General features: G+C 43.6%; 1 protein-coding gene across 1 annotated transcript; it reads left to right on the forward strand.

The window, feature by feature from the left end:
• Positions 1 to 4,733: 4,733 nt before the first annotated feature.
• Positions 4,734 to 25,529, forward strand: Ptgr1 (prostaglandin reductase 1). The gene is made up of 10 exons (XM_034503953.2): positions 4,734 to 4,880; positions 6,887 to 7,002; positions 7,754 to 7,799; positions 8,800 to 8,856; positions 12,373 to 12,540; positions 14,511 to 14,628; positions 17,170 to 17,325; positions 20,040 to 20,148; positions 23,218 to 23,336; positions 25,303 to 25,529. Exons 2-10 carry the CDS (start codon positions 6,897 to 6,899, stop codon positions 25,411 to 25,413), a joined length of 990 nt encoding a protein of 329 aa, XP_034359844.1. The 5' UTR covers positions 4,734 to 4,880; positions 6,887 to 6,896; the 3' UTR covers positions 25,414 to 25,529.
• Positions 25,530 to 26,218: the final 689 nt, after the last annotated feature.

The raw sequence follows: 26,218 nt of genomic DNA on the forward strand, positions 1-26,218 counted from the left end.
GAAGATAACAGTACTGAGGACTAGAAACACAGGGCACCAAGAGCTACTCTGGTGCAAGATTCACAGCTGAGGTAACACCGCCTATTTCACACACTCTCAGACACTGCATGAGGCTCTCCAGATATGGTATCCCTCAGGCATGAAGGTTTTTCTGCAATTATAAAAATAACTTCACACATTGGTTTTTAAGGGTTTAGCTATGTGTGTGTGTGTGTGTGTGTGTGTGTGTGTGTGTAAGTACTCTAGGGTACTCCCGTACAAGTGCAAATGCCCAAGGGGACAGAAGACAGTATCATTTCCCCTGGAGCTGGATTTTAGGAGGCTATGAGTTGAAACAGACTTTGGTCCTCTGGAAAAGCCATGCCCGCTCTTAACTGCTGAGTCGTGTCCCCAGCCCCGTGAATTGACTACATCTGGTTTCACAGCGTGTCATCAGACTAGTGAAATACAGAGCTTGTCATGAAGAAAGAGGGACACACCGGCGAAGTTGCTAAATAGGAATTCCTACCACATCGATAATTACTTTATCATGTGTGCACCACAAATTGTATTACCTGGGTTATTTGATGAGACACGCATTCTTTTATTACGTAGGCTCTTTGAATGTTTTAAGTTACATGTGCTCTCCGGTCACTAGATCAGAGCTCATTGAACACCTCCGAGCAGATGGCTGAATCTTCTCAGAGCAAAGTAAAGGAAGTCTTTCTCCTTGATCCTTTGTTGCGCACTCTGGATTATGTATTCACCATGACTTAGCACAACCACCATGACTTATCTGCAGTCATACGGACTCAGTCAAAGTGATTACCACAGCTATGGTTTTGACTTGGCACAGGCTAAGGCTCTTTCTGTGGCTGGAGATTAAACCATGCTCTCGTGTACAGTAATTACTTCCTCCACTACTGAGCAATGTCCTGGCTATATCTTAACCCTATGTGCTAGTTCAAGCTAGTGAGTATTTGAGATACCTTGTCTTATGGACACTTGGTTTCTGAGGTTTTCACTTGGCAAAGATTTTTCTCACTGGCTGTTTTATTAGCTCTTTCAATACTCCAACCAGAGTGTTTTTAAACTATGTTGTCAAAACTGTTTGTTAATGATTCGGAGGTGGGGCCTTGTTAAAGGAGATATGTTCCTACTGGGAGTGGACTTTGGACTTCCAAAATCCCACACTGGACCCAGTCTCTGTCTGCTTGCTTTCTGCAGATCAGGATGTAAGCTCTTACCTACTGTTCCTGTACCATTCCTGCCTGCTGCTACACTCCCCTCTGAAACTGTAAGCAAGCCCCCAATTAAATGCTTTCTTTTAAAAGTTGCTTTTTCACGGTGTCTTTTCACACAAACAGAACAGGAAGACAACAGACTTAGCCTTGCGCTTTCCCAGGTCAAGTCTGCATTCTATAGTTCAAGAAACCAACCCCACGGTGTCTGGAAAAGCACATCCCTCCCTCTGTCCCCACAGAGGAGTCCAAAGGAGGAATCCCAGCGCTGGTCAAATGCTCAGTGATCTGGATGCCGTTTATCTTCCTCTGCTGATGTATACAGTGAATGGCTTCCTTGTAGATAGTCACAAGAGTGGCTCCACCACAGTTCAGGCAGGAAGGACAAAGAGAAAAAGCATCATGCCCATTGAATATGTTTCTTTTTATTTTCCAATAAACAGCAATTTTCTTAAAAGCTCTATTTTTCTCATTAGGCGTCTGCATACTACTCAGAACTGGAACACAACCCCAGCTAAAAAGGGTGAGACAGCCATTTGCCTGGGTTCCTTGCTACACTAACAAGAATAGGGTATGCATGTGGTCCAGAAAGGAGAGAGAAGAGATCCTGACAGGCAGTCCACATGTCTGCCACTGGACTTAGCAAGAAGGAACAGCTGGAGAGCGTGCCTGTCAGACTCGGTGCCCATACTGTCTGCTGCTCTGATTGTTTTGTTTTTTTTTTTTTTTTTTTTTTTTTTTTTTTTTTTTTTTTTTGCCAGAGAATAGAGGAAGCCATAACCATCCATGCCCTAAATGGGAAAGGCATGCTATAATCAGATGTCACCCCATGGGCCAACTATCAGAGAAACAAAGCCAACAGTCTGAGGGTGTCCGTGGGAATCTTTCCTTTTCTTCTGTTGAGATGGGGTGTGTTGTGATTTCTAAACTGCTCATGTGTGACTGTGGACCCTGGGGCCAAAGGGTGGAGTTTTTCATGCCCATTGGTGTTTACAGCACATTACCCTCGCTCAGCTGCTCATTTCTCTCTCTCCCTTTTCTCTCAATTTATGTGTTTTGAAAAAATTCTGTTTCTTACCACAGGTTACTATTATGACATCTTCCAGGTGTGTGTGTGCACCTGTGTGTACATGAATTGTGCATGCACATGTGGGTGTGTTCGTGTGGTGTCTCTTTGTGTGTGCATTCATGTATGTGTATGCTCACATGTGTGTGTAGTTGTTTTTTGTGTTCTCTTTTTCTCTTTCAACCTTTATTTTCTCCTCTTGGTTTCTTTGTTCCCATTTCCGTCTCTGTGTCTGTCTGTCTGTCTCTGTCTTTTTCTCTCTGTCTCTCTCTCCCTCTCTCTCTCTCTCTCTGACAGTCTCATGTAGCCCAGACTGGGCTCAAACTCTTTCTCTTTTGAGCCGATGATCTCAAGGATGCAGCACTATAGTAGGAGAGGAAGAAACAAAATGAGGCACAGAATTCAACATCATCCTTGGACATTAAACAGCACCAACTCTTGTTCACATTACACAAGAACAGGAGGGCTCGGACTTTGCTCATTTCGTAAATGTGCGTGCCTGAGGCCCTGCGTAGAATTCCATCTAATTCCCTGATACAGCTCACTCATATGAAGTCATTTCATTTTTCTTTTAATGATCCTTTCTTCAAATGTGCTTCTAGTCTGCACTAGGATGGGATGTGACTTCAGCATCTGAATGGGGGCAGAATTCAGTCCTTACTAGAGAGTTTGCATACAATGTGGATTTTAGATTTTGGGGTATAATTTAGCAATCAAAAGATGTTCTGGACTTGATGCCTGTGGGGATAAAGGTGTTAGAATGATGTAGTTCTTCATACAAGGGTGCATTATAGCATTGTAGTCATGGAGCAGTCATGGAGAGGAAGCAACCCAGCATTGAGGAATTACTGGTTGTATACCGCAATCAGGGAACAATACGATACAATACAATAAACAAATAATAAACTATACCTGTCTATTTGGAAGATGTCTGTGACATTAAACCAGAATACCCTCCTCCCCCAAAGCCCAAGGCTGGGGACACAGCTCAGTGGCAGAGTGCAGGCTGAGCATCTGTGAGGCATGGGGTTCAACCAAATGAACACATAAATAAAGAAATAGAAGGATTCCACTAAGGTTAAAAACCAGGAAAGCCCTTTATATATATGTATTTCTGAATCATCAGAGAAAAGGAATGAAAAGCAGTCAGTAATAGTAACAACCGTGGACTCAAAGAAGGGGTAATGGAGATTAAAAGTTAAAACATTTTTGCACTATGGCTCAGCTTATGGCATTAGCCTAAGGCTTGGTGATTCACAAATGAACAAGTCACTGTGATCCAGAACTCATTGTACCACAGGCTGGTCCTAACGTGAGACACAAAGAAGGAAAATAAAGAGAGACAGGAAGGGAGAGAAGCTGGTCACTCAAAAACCTGGGTAGGTTCCCTACTGGGAATCAGAAACTCCAAGATAAAATGTCAAAGTCGCCTATGGAGATGTCGCGGGGGTGGGGGGGTCTGACGCCCAGCAAGGTAATTTGACGAATATTTGTCAAATATTAAGAGTTTTTTTTTTTTTAAAAAAAAGAACTGAGTGCTCTCTCTGCCATGAGCCTGAGCAGGAAGCCTCAACGTTTCCTTTACAGAAGGGCGATCTGATCTTTAAGAGTAAGTAAACCAGCTCACACCCCACCCCCTCCAGTACTTAGGCGTAGGTGCAAATTACAGTCTTTGAGCCCTGTGACTTAGGCATTGCCCAGGGGGCATAGGTTTCTAAATGTCCTGTGTAAATCTAAAGCAAGTGTTATCCCTCACCATTAATAAACTAGTCAATTTGAGGACTTAACCTGAAGGGGATCCTTGATCTGGGGATGCCAGGCTGCTGGCAGCTAGTACTGCAGGCTGCATCTCCCCACTGCCACAACTAGGTTTTAATTCATCTTATTCTTTATGATATATATTTTTAGATGCCTTGACTGCACACCTTCTTCGTTAAGGTTTCAGAGAATCTAGCACCGGCCTCTTTACACGAAGTAGTGACAAGTAGCAGCAGCCAGCTTAACTTATGCTGGCAAGAGGTGGTAGGGTTTTTCCTGACCTAACTGGGTAGTTTCTTGGTTTCTTTGCTTCTGATGTGAACATAAATTGTGTACTTAAGTAAAAAAGAAAAAAAAATATTTACTCTCTCTCTCTCCTCTCTCTCTCTCTCTCTCTCTCTCTCTCTCTCTCTCTCTCTCTCTCTCTCTCTCTCTCTCTCTCTCTCTCTCTCTCTCTCTCTCTCTCTCTCTCTCTCTCTCTCTCTCCTCTCTCTCTCTCTCTCTCTCTCTCTCTCTCTCTCTCTCTCTCTCTCTCTCTCTCTCTCTCTCTCTCTCTCTCTCTCTCTCTCTCTCTCTCTCTCTCTCTCTCTCTCTCTCTCTCCTCTCTCTCTCTCTCTCTCTCTCTCTCTCTCTCTCTCTCTCTCTCTCTCTCTCTCTCTCTCTCTCTCTCTCTCTCTCCCCCAATGTCCCTTCCCTGCTGTGTGTGGGCAGAAGTTCAGAAGCTGCTCCTCCCTGGAGAAGCCCCGCCCTCTCCGACCGCCCGGTATAAGTCAAGTCTTGGGCGCTTTGAGAAGCATTCGGAGCGGCCTCCGGGGAAGGAGTTTCTGTGAGCTTGTGTAAGTAGACACACTACTACTTTTGAGCCCTCTCCTTTCCCTCTTTCCTCCTCCAACTCCTTCTTTCTCCCCGCCGAGCGAGGCACCCCACCCCACCCCACCAGTACTCAGTGATCCCTGGGTTTTGCACTTAGGAAGTTAGGGAGGCCGGGATGGTCTCGGGGTCCTGCACGCGCTTGGAGAGATTGAGACCCGCGCTAGGAAATGGCCTGCAGTTCCATTGTAGGTGCATGCAGCGGAACTGCCAGCACTCAGGAAGGGCTGGGCTATGGAGTTTGCAGGATTGCTAAACTGATTCAAAAGTGAAGACAGGGGTGGGGATTTGCTCATGCGCAGTAAAAGCCAGACCTGCAAGTCAGGCCATGAACCCAGAGGACCCTTTGCAAGGAGGTCCTCCTAGATCAGTGGAGAGTTCAGAAGGACCAGGGTCTGCCTTTTTGGAAAAAGAGACGGAATAATGTAGAGTCTTAAAACAAAATGGAAATCCGCCTGTGAGGTAGATGGCGCCATGTGTGTGAAGGTGCTTATCACACAAGTCCCACAACCGGAGTTTGAGCCCTGAGACCACGGGTGGAAGGCGGGAACCCACTCATGAAGTCTCTTCAGGCTCTTAGTGATACGCGTGCGCCCTCTCTCATACACCTGCATCAGGTACACACGAATTAATAATATCAATAAACTAGATTCAAGCTGAGCGAGCATGCCTGTTATCTCGGCATGTAGAAGCAAGATGGAAGATTCCAAGGCAGCTTCTGCTTACATAGTGGGTTCAAGGCTAGCCTGGGCTACACAGCCACGCACTGGAATCAGAAAAACAAGTTGAACTCAGAAATATGGGGTGAAATGATAGTTATTAGAGACTGAGAAGGGTTAGAAGTATTAGTGAAAGGGCACAGAATCAGAAGTGCAACTCTTGTCAACAATAATGATTAGTTCGTGCAGATTATGTCTCATAAAAATAGAACTAAGGAAGGCGACGGGTGTGCTAGGCACTCAGCAGTGCGTACATTGTCAAGGTATGTTCTATCAAGGTAAGTTTTAGCTTTTTTTTTTTTTTTTTTTTTAAATCAGTTTAAAAATCTTACTGGGGTTGGCGGTGGCGTGGAGGCCAGAGAGATGACTCAGACGTTAAGAGCACTTGCTCTTGTAAGAGGGTTCGGTTGCGATTATCAGCACCACTTGATGGTGGTTCTCATGAGGCTCGGATTGCAAGATCACTAAGGCCAGCCTGGGCTTCATGAACCCACGTCACAGACAGCCACAAGTCATTAGGAAAGGCTGGGCTTTGGATTGGCTCTCCACCTTCCATCCAGGGTGAGAGGGGCATCGTGAACTAACTGGTTAGCCTTGATTGCGTATCTGAAGAATTCACTGGGGTCCCACGTGATTGATAATGTGCTGATCTGTGTCTCAACCCCTTGAAAGCACACAGCAACCGTGTTTATCTGTTGGTTTTGTCTGGAGGCAAGTTTAAAACAAGTGATTGATTTCCGCCTTGGAGCCAAAACCAGAGAAAAATTAGATGGGGCCGCTGCGCCCCCTAGTGGCTATGAGGTCCATGCTTCTGTAGGAAAAAAAACAAAACAAAACAAAACAAAACAAAACAAAACAAAACAAACAACCCTGGGGATTTTGATTCTCTGTATTTGAAGTTTTCCCTGAAGATTCACTGCAGGAGAGGCGAGAAACTGCAGGACTTTGCACGTCCATTAGTGTTTAATGTTCTAGAGAAAGTCCAGCATGGCCTGGACAGAATTTGCCAGGTTACATTTTCTTTGCTTTTGAGAGTTTGTTTTAGCCTGTTTCCGCATCCACACATCTGAGTCTTAACGAGAAAATCATGGGAGTAAAATGAGATCAGATATGTGAAGTGCTGATACCAGAAAGTTCTAAATGCATGTAATAAAACGATAATATGGTAAATGATCATAGGGCTGTTGTTTTCTGGCTTCAGTGCTATGCCTAGGGGTCAGATGATCACTGAGTACATGTTTACGATGTTCTAGGTACAACAGGATGGTGCAGGCCAAGAGCTGGACCCTGAAGAAGCACTTTGAAGGCTTCCCTACTGACAGTAACTTTGAATTGAAGACGACTGAGCTCCCACCCTTAAAAAATGGAGGTAAGGAAGATCTTAGCAGGGGTTGCAACAATTTCATCTGCTACCTCACAGAGTCCTGAAGTTTGACTTCAGACAATTTTTTTTTTAAATTAGTTAACAGTTCTGAGTGTTAGCAATTTGGCTAGTATAAGCTGAGTGGTTCTTTTGTAGGTCTCACCTTGCTCAACGGTTTTAGAGAAAGTCTCTTTCTAAGGATAGCAGGCTTCCTGCTGGGCTCAGGCTCCTGTGAGGCCCTTGTAGCCAGCCAGATGGGTTCTTTCCTTGTAGTGCTCCTGTGGTGGATCTAGAACAGCCCAGGGTTGGCAATCTCCAGTGTCTGAGGACTTTGCAAGTTTCTACTTATATTACTTTTCTTAAAAATCCCATAGGTCTAAGCAGGTTGTCCAGACACTACATAATTGAGACACTACATAAACACTGTACCATGGTGGGTACTTATGTGGCTTTGGGTAAGTCACTTACCTTGACCTTAAATAGGATGGGCCAATAGTTGAAAACAGCAAACAGATGGATCCATCTGAAATAACACAAGTAGCACTGTCGTTATCACCATCACCTGGGCTGGGCTGGATGGGAAACCACAGGTGGGGAGCTGGCAGTGAAGCTCATGGTAAGAGCGTGTCTCTCACATGCACAAGGCTCTGGAAGCCGTCCAAGGCACAGTAAAGTTAACTATGAATAGTACCTTCTGCCCCTAAGCAGAATGCCAGTCTTGAGTCTCTAACTGCTTCTGGAATGCTTTCTTTTGTAGAGGTCCTGCTGGAAGCCCTGTTCCTCTCTGTGGATCCTTACATGAGGTACTGTTTCCCTCCTTGACTTCTTAAGTTGTATGTTGGTCCATGTTTTGAAGCACCAGAGCTTGTCTTTTAAGGCAGGCCTTGAGGAAAACCCCAGGCTGGTCTGTTTTCCCCTGGATTGTATCCGTGATGAGATTCATGGCTGCTCACCAGCTGTAGGCAAGGTCGGCTCTGCACAGCGTGCCTTCCACTGCTCAGTGGAGTTGTTGGCAGAATTGATGTGTGTGTGTGTGTGTGTGTGTGTGGGGAGCTGGCCACCCCACACTTTGCCATTTCCTACTGCAATAATTGAGCAGAAGTTACTAAGACTAAAACCATCTCTTCTCATCTTCTATTTACCAGTATTTTGTTTTAATTATGTGGTCCATAGTTGACTCAAACGCATGACTCAGAAAACACTGAAGGTCAGGAAGGGAATAAATGCCCTTCAATGGTGCTTTAGCAATTTTTTAACCTAAGTGAGTAATACAGCCATAAAATAAATAAATAAATAAATAAATAAATAAATAAATCATATAGTATTTTTTTCTCATAGCTTGCTGACAAAGATTCAACTCTTGGTTGAAAAATACCACTTAACAGTGCTAACTAGCAAATGGGCAGGGTGGTTCATACCTTGAGAAGCTGAGGCAGAGAGACCCCAAGTTAAGACTAGTTATTGGGAGACTCTGTTGAATGATTGAATGAAACAAAATGTTAATTACCATCCTTTTGGGGTTGGTTAATGTTGGGGTAACATTAGTTTGCGCTGTATTTTGAATGCCATTGACAGAAACTCACCTCCAAACAAACATAGTGGTAGGACTCGCACATTCATAGAGTGCGTATTTTAGGGTCCGAGGCAGAAACACTTCACACTGTATTACATGTGGCTGTGCTGCCCAGGCAGATTGGGTATTGTTCCTGTACACAGTGTCCCAGCCGTTTGCCATTGGCTCGATATTCAAGCTGTTTTCTTTCAGCTGGTCTTGCACACTAAAGATGGATTTGTTTTTTTCAGAGTCGCAGCAAAAAGACTGAAGGAGGGCGACAGTATGATGGGAGAGCAAGTAGCCAGGCAAGTATTTACACGGTCCTGCTGTTTGGATAAGCGTCTCCTCTGGCTCCTGCCTGCCGGGCTGCGTCTGTCCACCTGCTGCCCACTGCAGCTGCCTCTCCAGCCTGTGTGGCTCTGTGGCTCCTGGGAGAGAAGGAAGAATGATGTGGCCATAACCAAGGACCCGAGCGAAATGACCTAAAGGGAGAAGTGGCTTGTTGGCTCCTAGTTTCCGAGGATTTGGCATGTGGCCCTTGCCTCTGTTGATTCTCAGCCTGAACTGAGAAGGATCATGGCAGCAGGAGCCTGTCACAGAGTTCGTCTTGGCTCCAGGCAGAAAGGGGGAGAGAGAAGGATATGTATGGGTATGGATAGGTACGAATATAGATGACAGATATAGATATAGAAATGTAGATATAAATATAGACATAGATGATACATATAGATGATATAGATATAAACATAGATTTAGATATAGATGATATATAGATGCTAGATAGAGATATATAGACAGAGCAAGAGCACTGTGCTGACTGGCTTTCATCTCTCTGCTCCTTTTTCTGTCTGAGCTCTCAGCCTATGGCAGCCTATGCTGCCTACATTCAAGGACGTTCCCACATTAGTTACTCCCCTTATAGGACACATCCAGAGGTGCACACTGACTCATCTCCTAGGTGGCGCTCAACCAGGCCAGTTGACAACACAAACTGTCACAAATGTAGAACTGTCATTTCAGCCTCTCTGCCATCCTTACTTTTAGTGACATAAATAAAGCCCTATATAGTTATTCATGATTACTGTAAAAATCAAATGCATTGAAATTTGGAAATGGAAAGGTTTATCTCTGAGTCAGTTGTTAATGTATTATTTCAGACCCTGTTAAGTACAGGCTTTTATGTGTTTTTGATATGCCTGGCTTTTTTCGGTAAGCCATGCATCGTTTGTTGTCAGTACATAAATATACCATCTATATTTGTTAAAAGCTATAGATTATTCTATTACCGCCTTCCACTTAACTAAACCTACTACTGATAACAGCTATATTCAAAGTTTTCTACTACTAGTAATTCCTAATGAATCTTGCCTCTCTCTCTCTCTCTCTCTCTCTCTCTCTCTCTCTCTCTCTTCCCCCCTCTCTCTGTATGTGTATGTGTGTGTTATTTGGCCACTTAGACAAGAATGCTTTATATTATATTCCCCCAAATACAAATTCTACACAAAGCTGTGTGTATCATATATATATAATATATATTAAAATATATATTATATATAAATAATATTTACAGATATATTTTTAAATTGTGCGCTATCTTATTTATAATTATTAGTGTGTGCTGTTGGGGTGCAGGCATGCATGGACCATGATGCACAAATGGAGGTCAGGACAGCTTCCAGGAGTCAGTTCTTTCTCTTCATCTGCTGTGGGATCTGGGATTCACGTCAGGTTTCCTGACTCGTGGAACACGCACTTTTACTCACTGTGCTGTCTCACTGCCCTGAGATACATATTTTTATGCTGAAAAGATGTTGACAAATTATTCTTCAAAAAAATAAATGGCATGGGTGTCTGCTCCCTTGAGCAGTATCAAGGAACCTGTTTGCCTGATCCCCGTGCCCTCCTTGGCCATTGATCTTGGCGATCTGAGATGAACAGGGGTTGGGGTATGGTGGGAGTAGGGGGGGACTCTTCAGTTCAGTTGGCATTGTTTTTGTTACTTGCGATGTTAGTCTTCTTGTGAGTTCTTTGTCAACTTTCTTTTATGAGTTATATTTGTGTCCTTTGCATAAAAATGTCTGCAGGACTTTCCCTCTGCTTTATTGGTTTGCAGAAACTGCATCTGTACCAGGGGTGCTAGTGTAACAAATGTTCGGGTCGTTGCCTTCTCTAGTGTCTAATCATAGCTTAAAATTATGGACACTTGTAATTGTGGCTTTCAGGTTTCATCTCATTTGTTTAAGAAATCTTCCAAAATGATGAAAAAGAGGTATTGATATTTTCTTTTATGCTGAGAGCTAGCCCAGCATCCAGTTTCCCGAGGAAGACAGCAAAATCCTGCTGATAGCAGCAAGGGATTAAAAAAAGGGGGGCTTAGCTACTTAGGCTCTTCTCTCTTTGGCTGAAGGGCCCCTCATAGGCCAAGTAAGAAGCTCAAAGTTTGCTAACTCTTCATGAGCTAGAGAGAAAAGAAAAGAAAGGAAGAAAGTCACACGCACGCACACACACACACACACACACACACACACACACACACATGCTCTGGTCATACCCAACCACCTGTTTCATCAATTTCACAAGTGTACATGCATATTTATACACATGCACATGTACCTACATATGTATGTATGTACATACATATAGACAGACAGACATGTATACATCTGGTGGATAGAACAGAGCCCCAATAGTCACACTTTATTTCTTCGCTCAGCCTTTTCATACCTTCATAGATAAAAGTTCTCTATAAAATTAACTCATAGATAAAATGTTACATAAAAAGAAATTACAGAAGGATGTTGATAGAAAGTTCAAAGCAGTGTTTCATTCTATAATCTCATTATAAGTTCAAAGCATCAGTTTCACATGGCCTTGCTTTATCATAGTGCACACCAGTGGCCTCATCCTTGGGCCTGACCTAGAATGAATGTTTTTCCTTGATCACAAATCTGCCCTAAGCCTATTTTTCTTCTCAGTGCAGTTTATGAAAGCTCATTGCATTCCTTACCATGTAGTCTTTACTTATGATTCTATGCAGGAGGCACACATTCTTTTCTTTATTCTAATTTTATTACATCTTTCTGGCAAAACAATTAAAACCCTCTCCTTACATTTTCTCCCTAAAATTATTTGAATCAAGTCAGAAATGCTATATAGTCATTAGTTCATCTAAACAGCATTAATTCATGAACATTCATCTTCATGTTGATCTTCAGGAAATTTACACAGTAGTGTGAGCTGATGTCCAGGAACTATTAGCTATGTAATAGGTGGTAGAAAAGGCCTATCAGTAGCAAGAAACAATCTTGGGACGAAGTTTCTGGGACTATGTCCCTCCAGAATGGACCCATAACAGCTATGCAAAATGGTGGGCTATCTCTAGGAAACTCACTTGCCACAGCTTTTCCTAGATGGCTTTTGTCATATATATATATATATATAAATTCAAAATTCTCAGTGGCTTAATTTTTATGTCAGAATAATTTTTCTCTTCCAGTGCAGAGTGTCCTCTCCACCTGTCTTACCTATCAGCAGCCTTTCTTCTGTAAAGTTTTATGTTTCGTGCAAATCAAGGAAATGTTGGCAGAGGATGGAGGACCCTTGCTCAAAAGAAGGGATGTGGGCAGGGACAGGGATGGATGCTGGACCAGTTGTGAATGTTTTTCTCTGAAGGCTCTCACAAGAGTTAAGGGGAGATTCCCCAGGGTGTCAGTCACGGACTGTTAACCTCAGTGCCCTCTTGTGAACGTTCCCCACACAGACTCTTGACTCCCATGAATGGGAAAAGGTATCACATGTCTTACTGTATTCTTATCTTTCAGAGTTGTGGAGAGTAAAAACTCAGCCTTCCCAACAGGAACGATTGTAGTGGCTTTATTGGGTTGGACATCACATTCTATTTCTGATGGGAATGGCCTGAGAAAGCTGCTTGCAGAGTGGCCGGACAAGTTACCACTGTCTTTGGCTTTGGGGACAGTTGGCATGCCAGGGTAAGTGTTGTGGCTAGGTTTTGGTTGTCAGAATGTCCAACACTGTAACTTTATAAACAAGGAGAGATGTGAGGCAAAGACTGATGAGAGACAAATGGTAGAAAAAAGAAAGGAAGAAGCTCAAACTGAGTTAGTGGATAAATACAGAAAATATTACATATAAAAGAATACTGTATAACCCTTATAAAGAAGGAAATCTTGGCATTTATGATAACATAGATGAACCTGGAGGACATTAAATGAAGTAAGTCAGGTATAGAAAGACAAATACCACATGATCATTTTCATCTTGTGTCAGCTTCTTTCTGTAAGAAATGCCTGAGAGCAGAAATTTTAATAGAGGGAAAGTTTCTGCTGGGTCATGGTTTCAGAGGCTTTAGTTCATCACTGTTGCTTTGATGGACAAGGTGCATGATCATGGTGCCAGGGGAATGATGGGGCAGACTTGCCTATCCTTTGGCGCCCAGGAAGAAGAGAAACACAGTAAGGAGCTAGAGATGAGATGCACCTTTCTAGGGCATTGCCCACAGTGATCTGCTTCCTCCAGCTGGTCCCTACATCCTAATAATGTCCTCATATTATGAATCCATCATACAATAATGCTTTGATTACATCAGAGTCCTCATGGTTTGATCACTTTGCTAACACCGCATCTCTGAGCACGGATGCTTTGGAAACCGATTGTTGGGGAAGCCATGAGCTGTGGGGGTGAGGGCAGGGGGTAGAGTCAGCTCATCTCCAACTGTAATATAAGTGGACTCCATAGAAGGGAGAGTGTAATGATGGGGCCTGGGAGACAGGTTGGTCCAAAGATACAAACTTATTTAGGAGATGTACATTTAAGAGATACTGCTGATGTACAGCAGGACAGACATAGTTAGAACAATAAGTAAGGTTGAAAATTAGTTATGTGTATGTTAATTAGCTCAACTTAGCTATTCTAATATGTATGTGTATTTAAAACATGTTATGTACTACACACACATATCTTTATCTGCATTTGTGTAGTTCTTACTTGTCAGTTAAAGGTATTGTACAAATATTCTTGAGGCTAAATGAAAGAGGGGCAAAATCATGTCAGAGATACCCCACTTGTTAAAGGCTCCAACATCCCCCAGTGTGGCCAACTCGGGAAATCAGTTTTTAACACACAAGAGACATTGAAAACCAACCTGTCTCCTGTCTTATATAATCCCAGCTACTCAGAAGTTGAGGCAGGAAGATCATGAGTTAAAAGCCAGCTTGAGACATAGCTAGATGCTATCTCAAAAAAAATGTAAAAATAAAAATAAATCAAGCCAGGCATGGTGGCACATGCTTTCAACGCCATCCTTCTAGAGGCAGAGGCAGACAGATCTCTGAGTTTGAGGCCAGCCTGGTCTACATAGCATGTTCCAGGCCAGCAAGGGCTACACGGAGAGATCTGTCTCAGAAAAAGAACAGAAGGGGGTGGGAGTCCAAATCAATGTTTTCTAAATTGTTGATTCTTTAAGTCCCCTTTAGGCTAAGGCAGCTTAATAAATTCCACCTAGGACTTCTTTTTTTGTTGATCTTTCCTTCTTACCTTCGTTTTGTTTCTGAAAGGAAGTGACGTTTTGTTCCTTAGGTCAGTGTGTCTAGTTGAAAGCTGACTCTAAAGATCCCATGGAGGCAGAGTGTGACAGGAGATGCTGGTTGACATTGGTATAATAATAGAGTCAGAAAATGTGGCACTTAGGTTGTAGAGAGACAAGTGTGTGTGTGTGTGTGTGTGTGTGTGTGTGAAATTGTGTTGGTGTGTAATATGTTTTCCCAGCACTTGTGAAATGGAAGGAAGATTGTCATTTAAAAGATTGGGCTATATGGCACAGGAGGAGGACAGGGAGAGGGGGAGAGGGAGAGGGAGTGGGGGAGAGGAGGGGAAGGGAGAGGGGGGAGGGGGAGAGGGGAAGGGAGAGTGCTATTCACACATCCTCATGTTCTTTCTGTAGCCTCACTGCCTACTTTGGCCTGCTTGACATCTGTGGCCTGAAAGCTGGAGAAACGGTGCTGGTCAATGCAGCGGCAGGGGCAGTGGGCTCTGTTGTGGGGCAGATAGCTAAGCTCAAGGTAAGTGTCTTCCCCTAGTCTTCCCCTCTGCAAGACCCGCAGTGTGCACTGAGAACAGCAGCGCCTGCCTGCGGAGGGCTCTCTGGACTCGGGGTGTGCAGTCAGCTTGCGGCAACTAGTTTAGAAGTGAGCGGCTGAGAGGGCACGATGAGGAGAAGACAGTAGTAAAGATGAGCTGACCGGTGTGACTGCTGACTCCGGGACAGGTCAGGAGTGGGCCCAGCTAGACTGCCGAGTACCAGCGCTATCTTTCTGTTGTTGTTGTTGCTATTACTAGTAGTAGTAATTAGTGATAGTAGCAGCAGCAGTATTTTTACTAAGTATTCTTGCTCAATTTAATTGCCTTCCTTCATGATTATCCCAAGAATTTTACAGAGAGGGACTTGTAACCCAGGAGTCATCACCCACGTGGCTTCATTGCAAAGGCTAAATTGCATAGAAAGAAATGAGCGGTCAGCATAGAGTCCTTGTCTGGGAACTAGCTCCTGCAATAGAAACGTAGGCAGAGTGCAGACTGTGAGTTGGCCAGGTCTCTGCTCAAGGGATGCAGTCTGGGGGTGAGTGTACAGGAGAGCAGGCAGCTCAGACCTGGTCAGGATTTGGCTTCTCATAGCGCAGATGTTCTCAGGTGACCTACCTGGGCGATGTAGCTTTGCCAAAGGCTTGTGTGCAGGACTTAGGATGTGTTCTTATAGGGACAGGGGAAGGGGAATAGAGTTGAATCTTGGGCTATAATCAATAGCCAAGGGTTGTTCTCCATTACTAATAGGAGCTTGAACATGAATGAGGTTGTAGGAAATATTTACATACGTAAGGGAAAAGCAGCTGAATCTTATAAATGCTGTTTCGGCTTTTGTCATGTTAACTCTACAACCAATGGGTTGCACTTGTTTCCCAGAGCCATTTTAGCATCTCATATGCTAAAATGCTCATCTCACCTTTGGAACTGATTTAGTAGATTTGGGGGTAAGGCTGGTAATTGAACCCAGGGTCTGGGACAGGCTTAGCACAGGCTCTACCACTGAGCTATACATACCCCAGTCCCTGATTTGATAACATTTGGAGAGAAGTTTTGCCTCTGTCTTTTACACATGAGTTTGATTTGAAGGTTTTGGTTTTTCTTTTTCTGAACTCAGAATGTCTAACTATATTCAGCATAGGCTAGATTTATAAAATGAATTAGGAGTATTTCCAATATATAGATTGCAAATGTTTTATTAAAAATATGGGGAGCTGGAGAGCTGACTGCCTGGTAAAGGAGCAAGTGGTACCTGCCTGACGACCCGTGTTCAGTCCCTGGACCCGCTGTAAGGATGCAAGGGGAAGGGGAGAGCCAGCTCCACAGAGCCATCTCCTGACCTGCACATGCCTGCTGTGGCATGTATGCACCCATACTAATGTGTCATGTGACTAATAATAAGTATAAAGTTTTAAAAATCCTCGAGGGGGGTGTCAAATGGTGTTCTGAAGAAGCCACTGCACTGTGCTGAAGAGGTGGTTCAGGAGTTAAGAACACTTGTTACCCAATCTCAGTTCTCAGCACCCACACAGTGGCTCACAATCATCTGTATGACCAGATCTAGAGGACCTGATGCCTTCTTCTGGCCTTCCTAGGCACCTGTGTGTGTGTGTGTGCGCGCACACACACACACACACACACACACACACACACACACAAAAGCACATGTGTGCCTTCAACCAAAACACAGCAACAACAAAGCCCACAGCACTGGGATAGGATATGTGTCTTTGGGGGAAAAGAAGAGGCACCCCAGAGTAAAGAACCCAGGAAGTCAGGTGACTAGGTTATTAAAAGCAGCAGGTTGAAGTGACCTGCAAACAAAACAAACATGGATGGGATCTGCTGAGCAATCAGGCCAGCTGTAGCTGGGTTCTAGTCTGGCTCAGGGACCAGTTTCACCCCCCGGGTCTGTTACTGTGGAGTTCCTCATGTATGGGTTGTATTGTGGTTTGGGTAGGATATTTGTTCCCATACATCGAAGGCTTGCTTCTTGGTCCTACTTCACAAGTGGGACCTTGGTGAAGTAATTGGGTTATGAGGTCAGGGGGCGGGGTTAGGGGGTCAGGGTCAGACCTCATCCGTGGATCAAACTAGTGATAGATTCATGGTCTGGTGACATTGTTGGTAGATGACTAACTAGAATGCAAGGGCTTATCTGGAAGAAGTAAGTCACTGGACTTACTTTGAAGGTTGTTCTCGATTCTCCTTATCTGTTTCTGTCCCTTCTTGTTCTTCTGGCTGCCATAGATGAGTGGCTTTCTAATGTCATGCTCTTCTGCTGTGATGCATATACTATACTCCAGACACATGGAAGCAAGTGACTATGAGATAAATCATCGTAAGCTGTGAGCCAAAATAAATCTGTCCTCCTTTAACTTGTTTTCTCAGATGGTTTTCATAGCGTGGGAAAGTTGACTAGCACAAGGTGTGTTCTTGGGCAACCTGATGGTGTAAGCCTGAGAAAGTGGAATTGGACCATGCTTCCGCCTCTTTAATGGGTGGCATTTCCCCCCATTTAGGGCTGCAAAGTTGTTGGTACAGCAGGGTCTGATGAAAAGGTTGCCTATCTTAAGAAGCTTGGATTTGACTCGGCCTTTAACTACAAGACAGTAAAGTCATTGGAAGAAGCTTTGAGGACAGCCTCTCCAGATGGTTATGATTGCTATTTTGATAATGTAAGTACAAACTGAGCTTATCTGATTTTACCAATAAAGTATTACATAAAGGAACATGTTTCTAAAGTTTCCAGCTAGAACATATGAATAAAGTACATTCTTTGGGGGTGGAGGGATTTGTTAAAATATAATGCACAGACCATGGGATTTATTCATTTAAACTGCATAGCCAGACATAGTAGCTATGCCTATAATCCCAATACTCACAATGCTGAGGCAGGAGGATAGCAGGCTCAGGGCAAGCCTGGGCTTCATAGTGAGATCCTGTCTTCCATTATCAAGCAATGAATGAATAAACAACCAAACGACCAATTGTAGAATTTTAGACTAAGGATATAACTCAGTAATAGAACTGCTGTCAACCATGTACACAGACCTGCAATCAATCCCAGCACTGCAAAAGAAAGGAAGTTATAGTTCTAGTCTTAACTGTCTATATGACCACAGTTTTAGAATATTTATCATTCCTCAAAGAAACATTAATCATCAGTTACCCTTGCCACCCTCCTTTTCCCCTCAAAAATGTGTTCTTTTGTGCCTGGCCTCTTTCACTTAGCAAAATGATTCCACATCCATCTATGTTGTGGTAGGTATCAGTCTTTCATTCTTTTGAATGAGTGAATGCTATTTCATTGTATGGATATACCACATTTTCTGTCTATTTATCAGGTGATAGGTATCAGGTTCTTTACATTTTTGTACCATTGTATAAGGCTACTATAAATGTTCATGTACAAATTTTTGTTTGAATTTGTTTTCATTTCTCTTGGGTATTCACCTATGAGTTGAATTGCTAGGTCACATTATTCACCTATGAGTTGAATTCTAGGTCACATGGAAACTTCATTTTTACATTTTGAGGAACTGCCAAAGTGTTTTTGCAAAGTGACTGCACTGTCTTACATTCCTACCAGCCGTCTTGAAGGATTAGAATCTTTCCATAGCCTTTTTTCTTTCTTTCTTTCTTTTCTTTTCTTTTCTTTTTTTTTCTTTTTTTTTTTTTGAGACAGGGTTTCTCTGTGTAGCCCTGGCTGTCCTGGAACTCACTCTGTAGACCAGGCTGGCCTCGAACTCAGAAATCTGCCTGCCTCTGCCTCCCAAGTGCTGGGATTAGGGATTAAAGGCACACGCCACCACCGCCCGGCTCTTTCCATAGCCTTAACGCCACCTGTGATTGCTGGTTTTCTTATCTTAGTCTGAAGTGATATCTCAAGGTGGTTTCGAATTACATTTCCTTGTGACAAATGGCACTGAAGATTGCTCATGGACATACGTGTATCATGTTTGGGGAAATGTGTATAGCCTAGTGTTCATCTAGGTTATCTGAGTTCTTTATGTATGTGAGTACATGCCTCTTTGTTGCAGTTAGCTTTATTTATTTTTAGTAGTACTGTGTTCCATAAGGTCACCAGGATGACTGAACTACATGTCTCCTAGGAGAAACGTCTACACGTGAACATTTCTCGTGCAGATTATAATCTTAAATCCTAGCATACACCTCCCCTCACCCCCGCCTTTGGTATTTTTGTTTATTTACAAAAGAGGAATTAGGCTCAGAGGCATTACACTAAGATGAAGTGTTAGGTAACTGGCCCTTAAACTCATGAAGTGACATCCATTCTCCACTCTATTCTGCCCAAAGCCCAGGCTCCACTGTCCCCATCCTTTGTCACCACTGTATTACAGGAAGGCAGAACAAGCCTTGCTTGTTCAGTCTCTGTTGGGAACACCTATGTCTGCAGACGGCCTGGGTCCCATTTTGAAGGCACAGGTGAATCTTAGCAAGTAATACAGTTCACAAATATGTAATCTTGTGAGAATGAAGGTTGACTGGATATGGTTTTCAGGAGTTTTCTCCAGCTCCACGAGCTATCGTCATTCTCTGGATAGTATCCCCAGAAACACAGACGTTTCGATTACTTCTGTCATTGGTTGGGCATTTGCTGTGCTGTCTAAGAATGCTGCCCTCTCAGGGTCACCGATATGCATTTCTTTGCTTCTATTGAGAGTTGAAGGGTTAGATCTGACACTCTTGTCAGCAGACATGTTTGTGTGCTACAGTTTGGAAGAGCCATTGACCTTGTCTGTGTGGCTGTGCACCAATTGCATATGTGGTTATGTAGTTCCGCACCAGGTGTTAAGGCTTTCTCCCTCAGGAACTGTCTTGACATTCATTCGTGTGGAAAACCAACGGTTAGCAAATGTAACGGTTTCCTTTGGTCTCCGTCTGGTCCCACTGACCTGCATTTTCTGTTTTCATGCTGCTTTAATTGAGCTTTGCAGTATATTCTGAAATTTGAAAGTGTGAGTTCCATAGCTTTGTTCCACAAATGCCTTTGTGTGGTCTTACATACCTTTTAGATTATAGGATATGAGACTATTGGGCTATGTAGAAGATTATAATATTTAACACACTAACTTTATGCTATACAAAGTATGTTCCTGAGGTTAAATGAAAATGTCTCTTTTTTTTTGCAAACTATCTAATATAACCCAGGCTGGCCTCAGACTCACTTTTGTAACTGAGAATGACCTTAAAGTTCTGATCCTCCTGCCTCTACCTCCTGGAAATGCTCATTTCTGATGTATTTTAGCTGCAATCATTACAACTGCTGTACTGATTCAACCAATTTTATTGGTTCTCCTAAATGGATCCTTGAAAGTATTTACGTTTTTTTTTTTTTTTTTCTTTCCTCTTTTGGCTGTCTCCTTAGGTAGGTGGAGAGTTTTCAAACACTGTTATACACCAGATGAAGACATTTGGAAGAATTGCCATCTGTGGTGCCATCTCTCAATACAACCGCACTGGCCCACGTCCCCAAGGTACTGTGCTCCTGCAGATGTAGAGGGCTGGACAAAGGGAAGATTCACAGATATGGGAAGGGATGGGATGGCTGTCATGTCTTCACAGGTGTGGGCTGACCATCTATCTGTGTTTGATATGCCCTGACAGTTTTCCCAAAATGAGAAAGAGGCATGGCTGATCCCACCCTCCTGCTGTCCACACTCTTTGATTGGCCTCTTGTTTCTCTTGTGCTCTTCATCTCTCTCTCCTTTACTCTCCTACACTGAAGCCATCACTCCACACCTCTCCTTTATACTCCCAGAGGTCCAAAAGCAGTATCAATCAAGAGCCTCAAGTGCCCTGCTTCTGGTCTATGAGGATCCTGTGCGAGCCTCTTACAAAATGAGTGACTGTCACAAAACCAAGCCCAGTGCTGTTGCTCCTCATATAGGGTCCCTGCTCTGTTATCAGGGTGACAGATTTATCTGAAATCACCAAGGGGGAAGAGGAAGAAGGAATCTGTGTCTATAATCAGTCTATGGTTGATCACAAAACAACCGGTTACTTCTGTTCTGGGCTTGACTAGTGTGGATAAAATCTCATAGCACAGATTGACAGCAGAACTGCTGGAGACAGGCGCTTAGAGCAAAAGAGGCTGAGGAAGAACTGATCACAGAGTCCCTCTTGGGTTGTGGAGAATCAACCTTGGAGACAAGTCATTATTTCCACCAAGTTATAGCCATGTTTGCTTTATTGCACTCAAATAGAAATCAGCATTTCCTGTCAGCATTGATAACTCAGCAAAGACATTCCAGATTCATTTGGCAACCTCACTGATAGGGACAAACCCCTCATCCATCTTCTTTTGCAATTGATGTTAAGGTGGAATCATGGGAAACCATCTGTCTGCTACCCAGAGAACTCCAGGATACATTTTTAAAACTGTAGTTCAAATAAGTATAACCAAATAGTTCTAGACATAGTAATTTGATCTAGTCTTTCTAGCAATTAGGGTTTTTTTCTTGTTTGTTTGTTTGTTTGTTTGTTTTTCGAGACAGGGTTTCTCTGTGTGGCCCTGGCTGTCCTGGAACTCACTCTGTAGACCAGGCTGGCCTTGAACTCAGAAATCCGCCTGCCTCTGCCTCCCAAGTGCTGGGATTAAAGGTGTGCACCACCACCGCCCGGTGCAATTAGTTTTTGTAATTTTAGTTACTCAGACAGATCTTAGAGATGGCAACTGACCTTTTTTAATCAGATGGGATTCTGCTTTGTTTCTGAGGCCCAGAAATTCTAGCACAGTCCAGTTTCATTAGACCTTGGAGACAAGTCATTATTTCCACCAATTTATAGCCAGATTTGCTTTGTTGCACTCAAAAAAGAAATCAACATTCTTGTCAGGATGAATAGGTCAGCAAAAGTATGTCAACCTCTGTCCTGGCCCAAGCTGCTCCGGTCTGCGGGTCAGGGTCTAGCAAGAGAGAGAATGGGGATAAAGGGGAAGTGACTTGAAGAATGGAGACAAGCCAGAGGTTCTGATCAAGTCTCGTTTATTGAAGGGAAATCTGGGGTATTTATATGCTTTTGCCACGTGCCTTGTAGGCGCGGATATGACATAAGCCTTACAGGCATGTATAGCGTTGATAGCTCGTGCACCTTGTGCCTTGCAGGCGTGGATACCACGTGCGACTTGCAGCTGGGGGCACTAAACAGCAAAACAAGATATGTGGGATAAACAAGATATTTATCAGAGTGTGCTCAGCTGTTGTAGGCTATTGTAATCCAAGTCTCATGTCAGGGTATATGGCTCGAGATGGCTGCAAAGCTGATAGCCGCTTTCTGCTACAAGTCAGCTCCCAACAAACCTCTTCCAAGATAAGGAAATGAAAGTTTCAACCTTTGTGAATGTTCATACATGTGCAGGTGTGTGTTTGTGTGCTTGTGTGTGTGCGCGTGCACGTGCAAGTGTATGTGTGTAGGTCAGAGGTCAACCTTGGGGATCCACTTGGGGTTGCTTTCCATCTTAGTTTTTGAGACTGTTGTCTCTCAGTGGAGCTGGGGCCCATCAGTTCATCCTGATGCCTGTCTGAGTTCAAGGGATGCTTCTGTCTGGAGCAGAGATGCTTTCTGCTACAAGTCAGCTCCCAACAAACCTCTTCCAAGATAAGGAAATGAAAGTTTCAACCTTTGTGAATGTTCGCACATGTGCAGGTGTGTGTTTGTGTGCTTGTGTATGTGCGCGCGCATGTGCAAGTGTATGTGTGTAGGTCAGAGGTCAACCTTGGGGATCCACTTGGGGTGGATGGTGGGGTGGGGAGTGCTTGGAGAACCATGACAGTGATTTGTATTTGTGCTTCATGGTGATTTGAATCACCATGCTTGGCTTTTACGTGGGTGCTGGGGGATGTGAACTCATGTCCTCATGCCTACATGGCAAGCACTATCCTGACTGTGTCATCTCCCTAGCCAAGGTTGAACCTTTAACTCAAAATAAAATACGGTTAACAAAATCAGGTTGCTATGAGCCTTTGAAGGAGCGCCATGCTGCAGAAGTGGTCTGAGCATGGAGTTCTTTATGACTTGATGTGTTCATTCTGCATTTGCGTCTGCCACGCACTATGTGCTGGTTTCCATTGGTTCCAGACAAGGTTCCATTTTCCTCACTACAGATGGTACTTTCTTCAAAGTAGTGAATGGACTTCAGTTATGCTGGATGCCAAGGATGCATTGTTCAGCTCTCCCAACCCTCCCACTCCATTAGCATCTACTGCTGACTCTCGGAGAGTGTGAGACTAATTGAACATTATGCTCTCAGATGCTGGCCACCAGGCAGCCAGTGCAGCCTTTTCTCGCACTGTTCTCTTTTCCCCTACGGAATGTAATATACTCATGGGCTCTGGGGTTTGGGCTGTGGATGTCCTTGGGGCTATTATTCTCCCCACCACACAGTTAGTGGCAGTGGGTGGCAGCCCCATGGATCAGAAGGGAGTGGAGGAAACAAAATGGTGGGGTGGGGAGTGCTTGGAGAACCATGACAGTGATTTGTATTTGTGCTTCACTGTGGACACGCCCCCCGGACTCTGTCCCACAAACACACCCTACTTTTCCAGGTCCACCCCCTGAGGTCGTTATCTATCAGCAACTCCGCATGGAGGGGTTCATCGTTACTCGGTGGCAAGAGGAAGTCCGCCAGAAGGCTCTGACAGACTTGATGAATTGGGTCTTAGAGGTAAGGGGACCAAGCCACTCCATCTCCCCACCAGCTCCCACAGGCTTTCCCAACTCACAAACCCCAGTCTTCAATCCTTTACTTTCTTGTAATATTGTTTCTCTATGCCTGTTGGATCAATGTTTTCAAATAGAAACAGTCTTTTCTCATCTTAAAAAAATGAAACAAACTTCTCTAAATTTCTTGGCAGGGGTGGGGGGGGGTTTGGGGGTAAAGACAGTGATGAAGTCAGTGTGTCACTGTGTATCATGATAGTTTTGTCTCAGCATCCTGAATGCTGGAGTTACAGACATGCACCACCATGTCCACAGCTGCTCTAAATTCCACGGCTATTCAAATCCATCCATTTTATAACAAAATGCCTGGAGGTGGCATTCTTTATATTTGCACATATAGTGTTTTCCTTTACATTCTTTTCCAGACCCGTATGTCAGGCTTTGACGCTAGCCCCATTCCACCAACCTTTGTCAAAGGCACCATGTGTCTCTTGCTCTTGGATCCACTTGGCTCTGGGACCTTTTGTCAGACTCCTCAGTCCCATTTCCTCACTGCTTGGACTTCTTGCTAAATGAAGTTGAGCTCTCTTCATTTCATTCTAATCCACTTCTTTGTTCCCTGCCCCCACCGCCCAGCCCAATACTGGGATTGAGTCCAAAGGCTCAGCAAACATTTTTTCCTCACTGAGAGCCCTTGCTTTTTTTCTTTTTTCTTTTTTAAATGCAAATTGAAAGGACAGTACAGGAAGCTTCCATATACCCTCATGTTATACCTTAATTTTCCCTATTATGAAAATCTCCACTAGTATTTGCAGTAGGGATACTGTCACAAAGCACCACAGAATGTGTGGCTTAAATAACAGAAATTGATCTGATTGAAGTTCTAGAGGCTATTCTGAACTTGCTTGCTTCTTCAGAGTATTCCTCCTGTATCTTCTTACGGTCTTCTCTGAGTGTGTCTGTTTTACTCCCTAAAAGGGACCCCAGCCCTAGTTGATTATGGCCTACTCATATGACCTCATTATATTTTAATTATGTCTTTAAAGGCCTTGTCTTAGAAGATACATTCTGAGGTACTGGGAAATTTCAGAATTCAGCAAAGGAATTTGGTGGGCAAGTAGGGCACAGTTCAGCCCACAGCAATATTCATTCTGTATTTTTATTTATTACACTAGATTTTAGCATTCTATCTTATGCAGGTCTCTGTCCCTTTAAGGGTAGGAATGAGCTAGGGCTTTCAAGTCAGGGACAGATGTCCACTTTTGTACTTTTTGAGGGCCCATGGCATGCTTTATAAGTCTATAAAGAGTATTCAGCCATCACTGGAATATATTCTGAAAAAATTATCAGATAGTCTGGGTTTCTACATAAAACCTCTTTAAAAACAAAAACCCTACATCTGGGTGTTTGTGGTGCATGCCTGTAATCCAAGGAGATAAAAGGGCCAAGAATTCTAGGTCAAACTGGACTACAGTAGCTAAACCATTTCTCAGTAAAACCCAACATCCTTGAACATGTGAAGTACATGAAGAATCTTCTGTGATGTGAACCCTTGTCTCCCAATCTCTGAAGTAATGTAGAGGAAACCTTGGTTAGAACGAAGAACAGGGTGTGAAGCTCTGTGGTATTTACATTTCCTGAACAGGCTGTACCACCTCCAGTCTTAGTTGAGATGCAGTGTTTCCTATCATCTGGCTACTAGCTATGACGTAAACAGCCTCTGCTGAGGGTGTGCCTCTCTCCTGAGATCCCTGTATTGTTGGCCTCTTGTGCAGTGGACCACTTTTCTTACTATTACACTGTAATGTGTTGTGCACACTCTGTATATAAATCTTGTTATCCACGGGTGAGAGAGCCTACACCTCAGACTTCCAGGGTTCTTATGGTGTATCTGATCAGTTTGTTGCTAGGACAGGAAGAGAACATTTGGAAAATGACATCAACCCATAATATTTATTGTTTTGATGCAGGGTAAAATCCAGTATCATGAACACATCACTGAAGGATTTGAGAAAATGCCTGCAGCGTTCATGGGAATGTTGAAAGGAGAAAATCTGGGGAAGGCCATAGTGAAAGCATGAAGAAAAAAAGGCCCACAGATCATGCCTGGACGGTTAGCTTTACCATTCAGTACAAATTCATAATGCCTTATGTGAGTTTTATTTGACCTAGCTAATAAAACACGTGTGGCTCTTTTTCCATCTGTGATAGTGAAATCACGACAAACAAGGAGCAGGAATGTTTCTGCCAACTTCAGCTCCTCCTAGACGACCATAACAAATATCACCATTGGTGTCTGTTCTAATTTCATTTCTGTTGTTGTAATGAAAGGAATTTAGAGGAGGAAAGGGTTTCCTTGACTTACACTTTCAGGTCACAGTCTGTCACCAAGAGGAATGAGGGCAGGAACTTGAAGGTAGGCCTGCTTTGTATTCCGTTAACATTGCCTCTAACCAGGGAACTCAGTCACAGGCATACAGCAGAAACGATGGTGGAACACTGCCTGTCAGCTAGCTCGTATAGGCTGGTGTTCAGCTAGTGTTCTCCTATACTTAGAGGAAATGGCACCTCCCACAGTGGGCTTATCTCCTCTATTGATTAGTAATAAAGACAGTTCTCCAGAGGCCTGTCCACAGGCCAGCCCGACTGACACAGTTCTTCAGTTAAGGCTTTCTACTCAGGTCATTTCTGAGTTATGCCAAGACAGAAGTTAAATCTAAGACAGTGGATTTGGTAAATTTGAAGGCAAAAGATTTCTACTCCAATTGGTTATGGATACACATTACTGATCTATGCAGTTCTCAGGGCCAGCCCACACTGGTGTGCTTTGTAGTGAGGCTAACAGATGAAGGAAGGGACCTGTCACCAACTGCTGGGACTCAGGAG

Source organism: Arvicanthis niloticus, chromosome 5, assembly GCF_011762505.2.
Source record: "Arvicanthis niloticus isolate mArvNil1 chromosome 5, mArvNil1.pat.X, whole genome shotgun sequence".
NCBI classification, from domain to species: Eukaryota; Metazoa; Chordata; class Mammalia; order Rodentia; family Muridae; genus Arvicanthis; species Arvicanthis niloticus.